Source organism: Aphanomyces invadans, assembly GCF_000520115.1.
Source record: "Aphanomyces invadans strain NJM9701 unplaced genomic scaffold supercont1.2, whole genome shotgun sequence".
Lineage (NCBI taxonomy): Eukaryota > Oomycota > Saprolegniomycetes > Saprolegniales > Verrucalvaceae > Aphanomyces > Aphanomyces invadans.
The window spans coordinates 32,707-40,669 of NW_008580147.1; the positions used below are offsets into that span (position 1 = coordinate 32,707).

Sequence of the window (7,963 nt, forward strand, 5' to 3'; positions counted from 1 at the left end):
CAATTTATGTTTTACTTCGTTTGTAGTCCTTTTGAGTGAGACCTCGCCCGCTGTTGTTCGGACCGCACCAACGAAGCGCTTTTTATGACGAGACGTACGCATCGTATCTACATGAATGTGTGTTGATGAATTCAATTACCGGGACTTTGCGTCCTGCGTTTTCCACGTTCGCGTGCTATCACGAACGACCATGTTCACATAATCGGCCATTAGGGCGTGACCGTGGGCCTTTGTGAGCCTCTGCCCGCCTTTCATCGACTTTCCTTTGGAGGCCTGGCCAGTCATCAACACAAAGTTGCCCGGAATGCGCAAGAATTCGAGCATGGCAAGGCGCTCGGCGCCCGACATGCCTCGCTTCGCACGGTCGTCGCTCTCGAGCTCCATCGTTCCAACGCACAAGTGGGCAGCAGCTTGTGTGCCAGTAGTTTTGAGTAACGTGATTAGATGTTCAGTGACCAAGTTCAGCTTGCTTTTGCTTTTGAAAGACCAAAAGTACCTCGCGAAGTACTTTTGCTTTTCGTGAATTCGAGAATCGACCTTGCGAACGAAAAGCGGACCAGATTTCCAAATTTACTCTCCCTAGTGTATCGCTCTAAAGCGATGGGGATCCTTCACCCCTCACACACGATGACCTAACTTCCACCAATACAACCTTTTGCTAGCTTGCCCTGATCACCCCTGCATATGGCACAGGGACATTAGGGGCCTCCTCGGCTGTGCAAACATTGGATGTTTTCTTTACAGGTCCGTTCGATTGGCCATCCCCTTCCAGGTTAAGGCCCCAACTGCATGCTTTCTCCATGTCATTGGCCAATCATTGGCGATTTAGGTGGGTATAAATCATCCACAACGTTTTTTACACTCGCGATCACGGGTGCACTTGATGCATACAAATATGAAATTAATAATGGGGTGTACAACGCTGGGGAGTTTTTCTCAACATCACTGAAATCGAAACAAACGCACGGATCCCCCGCGCTGTCCCTGGCCTTTGCCCCGTTCCATGGCACGCTGGTGTCGAGACCAACTCATGTCCCTATACGCAAGGCGCTAATGAGGCCCCGGAAGCGCACCTCCACGCATGGATTCGGACGCACCTTGTCATCACGTTGAAGTGGAACAAATTGGCCAAGAGGAAAGTATCTTTTTTCCACGAAAAGACTCATGTATCGTATCCACTTTCCGACCTCGACATGTATTTCGACTCTGGCCGCCGCGATGACGTACCGGCCGGACGACCGCGTGCCTATCCTCTTCAAGCCGGCAGAACCCCAGCGCCGACGTACCACGCAATTGCTTGCTGTCGGCGTGCTCGTTGTATTTGCCTTGGCTGTGTATGTCCCGTCGACTTTGTTTCGCCCCACGAGCGCCGTCACCAAGGTGGCTTCGCTTCGCGAGTCTTTGCCCATCCTGACCCGCAACCCCATCATCGGCATCCATGCCCATCGTGACGCCGAACACGGCGACGACTTCATCGTGGCATCGTACTTGAAGTGGGTCGAAAGCGCCGGTGGCCGTGGCGTGCGCATCCCGTACAACGCGTCCACCGCCGAATTGGACAAGTTGCTGAAGAGTGTGAATGGCGTGTTGTTTCCCGGTGGATCGGGCGACCCGAACGAAGCAGCCGAGTACATCTACAACAAAGCGATCGAACTGAACGACAAAGGCGACCACTTTCCTGTTTGGGGCACGTGCCTTGGCTTTGAATGGCTGGTGCAACTCACGGCTGGAAATATGTCGGTGTTGGATAGCGTCGACGCCGACAATATCAGCTCGACGCTCGAGTTTCAGCACAACTACAAGGGATCGAGTCGATTGTTTGGGTACAGCCACATCTTTGACGTGCTCGAGAAGAAGGCGATCACGGCGAACTTCCACTTTAGCGGGATCTTGAAGGCCCACTTCGATGCGACCTCCAAGCTCACGTCGTTCTACAACGTGAGCAACTTCCTCGACTCTATACAATATGGACTAACCATCATGCAGGTGCTCGCCACGTCCGATGACAGACAAGGCCGAGCGTACGTGGCGGCGATGGAGGCCAAGAACTACCCCATCTACGCCGTGCAATTCCACCCCGAAAAGAACCCATACGAGCTTGGCGATGACAAGACGGGCGGAACCATGAATCTTGTCGACCACTCCGAGGAAGCAATTGTGACTTCTCAAACGTTTGCCCACTTTTTCATCGGGGAAGCCCGTCGCAACGGCCATACGTTTGCCGATCCTGCCGTGGAGCGCGACGCTCTTCTGCTGAACCCGACCTTGTCCAGTCGATCGTACCCGTACTTTGAGTCGACGCTCGTTTTTCCAGTCGAGCCTTAACCACTTAAATGGGATTAGCGGCCGATCGCATGCGATCTCCTTCAACTTGCTCCCACGCCGAGATACACACACTTGCCACTCTCTCCCCGTCGGTGGAGGAAAATTCGAAGGATTCGAAATTTGGGGAGGGCTGACCTGCCGGCCAGTCGGTCCTTGGCTCGATTTGTGGATCCATGGCAGCCAGCTCACTCGAACAACGCGCGCCCATGCTGCGCACAGCGCCTCAACATGGATCGAGACTCGTCACCATTTTAGTCGTTGCAACGATGGTGGTGTCGCTTGGTCTTGTACTCTCTCGACCATCGCACGAAATGGAAGCGGTGCAAGCGTTGAGAGCAGTCCCCAAACAAACGAGGAATCCGATCATTGGAGTTCACTCGCACCAAGATTCAGAATTTGGCGACGAGTTTATCGCTGCATCGTACATCAAATGGATCGAGAGCGCAGGTGGCCGCGCGGTGCGCATACCGTGGAATGCGCCCGAAGACGAGCTCACACGACTTCTCTCCAGCGTGAACGGCGTCCTTTTTCCAGGTGGCGACCCCGATCCAAGCCCTGCCGCGGCGTTCGTGTATGCTCGAGCGCTCGAGTTGAATCGCAATGGCACGCACTTTCCACTGTGGGGCACGTGCTTGGGATTTGAATGGATGTTGCAGCTGCAAACAGCCAACCTCCACATCCTGGACAAAGTCGACGCGCAGAACTTGAGCTCAACTTTGAGCTTGGTGCATCCGCGTCAGAGTCGCTTGTTCAGCTTCAGTCCAGTTTTCAACTCCTTGACGACGGAGCCCATCACGGACAACTTTCACCATTTTGGCATCCTAGCGGATCATTTTGCTGCGACCGAGTTGCTCACGTCGTTTTACAAGGTGCGGGTGTGTGGCTCGTTCATGCTTTCATCATCTACGCGATCGACAGTTTGAGTCCGTGCCTGATGCTTTTTGCAGGTTCTCGCCACATCACAAGATCGACAAGGAGCGACTTATGTCGCTGCGATCGAAGCCGTGGACGTGCCATTCTACGGGGTTCAATTTCACCCAGAGAAAAACCCGTATGAGTTTGGCCTGTCGGCGGACGGCACGAGCTACGAATCGATCGACCACAGCTATGCTGCCATCATGACATCGCAAGCGTTTGCCCACTTCTTCGTCAGCGAAGCGCGGAAGAACGACCATGGATTCCCCACACCGGCTGAAGAGCAAGCTGCGCTCTTGTACAACTCGCCTCGGTCCAATCGATCGTACCCGATGTACGAAGAAGTGTTTGTGTTTAGCACGAAGTAACAAGCGACCCGTCCTCTCGATCGGGAACTTTATGCACGTCGGGGGCTCATGGAAACACGAGCACCTCAACGTAGACAGGGTACGACCTGTTGGAGGTCGGGACGTTGTACAGCAGGGACGACCGCTTGACTTCAGCGTCGGCAAAAGAATGATTGTTGCGCCTCGCTTCTTGCATAAAGAAGTGGCCGAATGCTTGCGAGGTCAAGATCGCTTCATACGTGTGGTCGATCCACTTCCACAAGTTCCCGTCAGGGTACTCGCCAAACTCGAACGCGTTCTTCTCCGGGTGGAATTGCGTGCCGTAGAAAGGATATTTGTACGCTTCGATCACTGAAATGTACGTGCGTCCTTGGCGGTCCACCGATGTCGCGACGGGGTTGTAGAATGACGAGAGCAAGTCCGTGGCGGCAAAGTGATGGTCAAAGATGCCAAAGTCGTGGAAGTTGTCTGTGAGCGGCGCGGTTTTCAGCACGTCAAACACCGGGCTGAAGCTGAAAATGCGACTCGGAATGGCATTGCGGTCGGGTGGCGGGAATGCCAATGTCGAGCTGATGTTGGCGGCGTCGACAGTGTCCAAGATCGAGTTGTTCTTGGACTGAAGCTGCACGAGCCACTCGAAGCCCAAGCACGTTCCCCACACGGGGAAGTACGTCCCGTTGTCGTTCAACTCAATCGCGTACTGGTAAATGAACTCAGCGGCTTCGTTCGGGTCGCCGTCCCCGCCAGGAAAGAGCACTCCATTGACGCTGCGCAGCAGCTTACGGAGCTCGGTCTGCGACGCATTGTACGGAATGCGAACGGCGCGACCACCAGCACTTTCGACCCACTTGACGTACGACGCTGCAATGATTTCGTCGTGGTAGGTAGACGACTGATGTGAATGGATGCCAATGATGGGGTTCTTGGTGAGCACGGGAAGGTTGCCATGGAGCACGACTCGTCCCGACGATGGAGAAGCACATGTGATGTACACAGTGACGACCACGACGGCAAGCAACGACACCACAGCCGCGATACGGTACATCGCATTCTTGCGGCGTTGAGGCGTGCGCGCGGCGCCGGGCTTTGTGAGGATGGGCAGTGTGTCTTCCGTGGATCCCATCGCCCCAAGTGCTGTGGAAGAGTAGAAAGGTTTCATCGTCTGTTCGTTGTCCTTCGTAGATCAAACATCGTTCCGACCAACCGCAGACGATTATTCAGCAAACTTCAACTTGGGAAATCCAGTGGGCGACCCAGTCACAGCCCCGCATTTGAGTGACTCGACCAAACGCCAACGCCACCCGCACGAGCCTCTAGCGTGCTGAACACACCACCCAGCCTCCCCACATGTGATCGATTCCATCTTACCAACTTCCTTGACGAGGGGACATGACATGGCCTGATTGTGTGTCAACAGTTTTTCAATATTTTTTAGTAACACATTGGCGTTTTCGCATTTCGTGGTGCCTGCGAATATATTTGACTTGGTTTCAGTATACGGAGTGGAATGAAACCTGATTGGTTGAATGGAAACCTTCCATCGCGTTTTGGACAAATCGGGTGGTCGCAGCTATCTAAGATCGCGCGACCGTTTGTGGGAGCCGTCGTTTCCGTGGTCGCCCCTACCTGAGATTGAAGCCGTCCGTGCCAAGCGTCACGTCGCCAACTGTGCCCCGAATGACGGCGTACTTTGCACACGGGAAGTGCTCCATGTGGCTCGTCATCGTCGCTGCCATCGGCATCCCATGGCTTGCAATCGCCGCGCCACAAACTGGTGGGTTCGCCAGATGCCTCCGCGGGCTCACCTCGTTGACATGATGTAGTTCCCACGTCTCCAACGAATGTACAGCTGTCGGTTGTGGATCAAAACGATCTTTTCGTGTCGTTTGCCCCTCCTCTAAGCGATGGCGGCTCCACTATATCGGCCTACGAAGTACCACGACCCGCACGAGCATGGCATTCATGGTCTTGTCTAGGTGGACTGGGACCCGAATCCTGGGGTTCAAGAAGTGCAAACAGTCACAACATCGACGTACACGGGCCCCAACGAAGTTCAAACTGTCATGACGTCGGCAGCCGACATAAATGAAGTCCAAATCGTGACTACGTCTGCGACCATGGTTCGCGAAGTTCAAGTCGTCACGACATCTGCCGCTCCGGGGCAAACGCTGGGTGGAGGTTTCACCCTTCAGCTTGACACAACAGCTACTGGGGGAAGCGTTCGATTGTCCGGAGTCATTGGATTCACGGCGGGGGCTTCTGGTGATCGGTCTTGCATGCGCGAAATCCTGAATGCTATGGCCAACATTGGACCCACCGGCGTATTTGCGGTCTCTAGAACGGGACCTGATGCCCAAGGAGGTTACTCGTGGGCAATCACGTTTGACGCGTCGATGGGCAATGTACCTCAGCTGACTCTGCAAAGCTCGACTTTGATCGGCGCTGGGGCTGCAGTTGCTATCACGACAACTACCCCTGGCAACGTCATCAGTGATGGGTACTTCACGTTGACTGTTGGTGGCAGTACTACAGCCAGCATTGCTCGCGACGCCAGTAACTCAGCTGTGCAGTCGGCTCTTCAAGCACTGCCCACCGTCGGCGCACTGGCTGTGTCGCGAACAGGCCCTGACTTTCAAGGTGGGTATGTGTGGAGCATCACGTTTCTATCCAACATGAATGCGGGCGACGTGCCCCTCATGGGAATTGCCCACACGTTGGTGGCGACCGGGGCCAACGCTGTGGTAACGACCGGAACGCAAGGCAACCAGCTGGGCGGGTTCTTTACTCTGTCGTACAACTCGGTCGCGACGTCTCAGTTGGCATCCAGTACAACGGAGACTGCTGTGAAGACCGCATTGGAGCTGCTGCCTGGAATCGGTAGCGTCAAAGTGATTCGATCCGGCCCGGATTTCCAGCTCGGGTACACCTGGACAATTTCGTTTCTGACGTTGAAAGGACCGGTGCCAGCGCTCGGCTACACAACCAGCACTCTTACCGAGTCTCGCAGCGACGGCGTCGTGTCCAAAGCGATTACAGTCGTGCGCACCCGTCCTGGAACGACACAAGCCGTACAAACGTTGACAACATCAACGTCCTTGACGAATGTACCCCAGTCGAGCATGTTTCAACTCCAATTCACAAACAACGGGGTCACTACCACGACGGGAAACATTCCAGCCAACCCCATGGGTGACGGGACGTGCATGGCAACGCTGACGGAGATCCAACGCATCAAGACGACCACGGTCGACACCACCAACATGGGCGGAGACAACATCGCATCCTCTCAAATGTTTTTTCAGCTCGTGTTTACCTCGAACGGAGTGACGCAAACTACAAATCGTATCTTTGCCAACCCCAGCGCTGGCAATTGTGCCGTCGGCGCAACCTCGATCAAGGCGGAGCTGGAAAAATTGCCAGGAGTTGTGGCCCCCGTGACCGTCTCGAACATCGCCACCGTAGCGACCCAAACGTGTCAGTGGGATGTTACGTTCACCAACAATGCGGGCAACTTGAACCAAATGACCGCAGTGTCGGGTGCAATTGGTCCTGCCAGTGCCATCACGATCGGCGACGATACCGTCACAATAACGACCGTCCAAGACGGAACGGTTCAAATCATCAAGTCTGAATTGGAAAAGCTCGCCAATGTGGCGTCGGTCACTGTCACGGCCGTTGCGGGACTCAAGCAAACGTGCACGTGGAGTGTCACGTTCGACAACAACGCTGGAAATTTGGCGTTGCTACAAGTGGCCATGGGCGGTGCATTTGGGAATTCTGCCACCGCCGCAAGCACGACCGTCACGGCTGCCCTCCTCACGACTGGGACATCCGTGCCGTTGGGGGGATTCTTTTCGCTGCAATTTCGGGGTCAATCCACGGGGTATCTACCGTACAACATCGCGGCAGCGGACATGAAAAATGCGCTCGAGCTGCTGTCGACTGTTGACGGCGTGAGCGTTGCGCGGTCCAATGTTGACCCGAATGGCGGGTACTCTTGGGCGATTTCATTTGTCAACAATCTGGGCAACTTACCTCCGATCACAGCAGACTTTGCAGCGCTGACAGGCACTGTGCCGACCGTGACCATCACGGAGACGATACCGGGCATTCCCCCGCCGTTCAATTCGCGAGATGTTGCGAACGGTACTGTTGTTGTCCAGTGCATGCAGTTCTCACACACGGCGGAACCTAGGAGTGCCATTTGGTAGCACATTCATCGCAGACTTGAGCTCGCTGTCGGCAACTCTGCCGAAACTGGATACGAACATCCCGTACTACGTTCGTGTGACGGCCCTCAACGCCATCGGCCGCAGTGTGCCGCAAATGGCGACGCCAAATTTTGCCATCCCTGCTGCTCGTACGTTGAAGCAATC

General features: G+C 54.9%; 5 protein-coding genes across 5 annotated transcripts in view; 3 read left to right on the top strand and 2 right to left on the bottom strand.

Annotated features, from left to right (window-relative positions):
* Nucleotides 1-104: 104 nt before the first annotated feature.
* Nucleotides 105-441, bottom strand: H310_00845 (hypothetical protein). Its single transcript, XM_008863775.1, has one exon. It carries the CDS (start codon nucleotides 382-384, stop codon nucleotides 136-138), a length of 249 nt encoding a protein of 82 aa, XP_008861997.1. The 5' UTR covers nucleotides 385-441; the 3' UTR covers nucleotides 105-135.
* A 727-nt stretch (nucleotides 442-1,168) lies between these two features.
* H310_00846 (hypothetical protein) lies at nucleotides 1,169-2,387 on the top strand. Its single transcript, XM_008863776.1, has 2 exons — nucleotides 1,169-1,938; nucleotides 1,987-2,387. The coding sequence occupies exons 1-2, from the start codon at nucleotides 1,219-1,221 to the stop codon at nucleotides 2,323-2,325; spliced, it is 1,059 nt and encodes a 352-aa protein (XP_008861998.1). The 5' UTR covers nucleotides 1,169-1,218; the 3' UTR covers nucleotides 2,326-2,387.
* Nucleotides 2,388-2,440: 53 nt separating this feature from the next.
* H310_00847 (hypothetical protein) lies at nucleotides 2,441-4,759 on the top strand. Its single transcript, XM_008863777.1, has 2 exons — nucleotides 2,441-3,194; nucleotides 3,273-4,759. The coding sequence occupies exons 1-2, from the start codon at nucleotides 2,499-2,501 to the stop codon at nucleotides 3,606-3,608; spliced, it is 1,032 nt and encodes a 343-aa protein (XP_008861999.1). The 5' UTR covers nucleotides 2,441-2,498; the 3' UTR covers nucleotides 3,609-4,759.
* On the bottom strand, nucleotides 3,551-4,738 carry H310_00848 (hypothetical protein). The gene has a single exon (XM_008863778.1). It carries the CDS (start codon nucleotides 4,708-4,710, stop codon nucleotides 3,655-3,657), a length of 1,056 nt encoding a protein of 351 aa, XP_008862000.1. The 5' UTR covers nucleotides 4,711-4,738; the 3' UTR covers nucleotides 3,551-3,654.
* A 505-nt stretch (nucleotides 4,760-5,264) lies between the features above and the next one.
* The window catches only part of H310_00849 (hypothetical protein), a gene marked incomplete at its 5' end in the record, with an annotated part of 30,538 nt that continues 27,839 nt past the window's right edge, over nucleotides 5,265-7,963 (top strand). Inside the window, 4 exons of the mRNA XM_008863779.1 lie at nucleotides 5,265-5,361; nucleotides 5,411-5,520; nucleotides 5,564-7,733; nucleotides 7,783-7,947. Of these exons, the coding sequence (XP_008862001.1) occupies nucleotides 5,265-5,361; nucleotides 5,411-5,520; nucleotides 5,564-7,733; nucleotides 7,783-7,947 (2,542 nt within the window). The remainder of the gene's footprint in view (nucleotides 5,362-5,410; nucleotides 5,521-5,563; nucleotides 7,734-7,782; nucleotides 7,948-7,963) is intronic.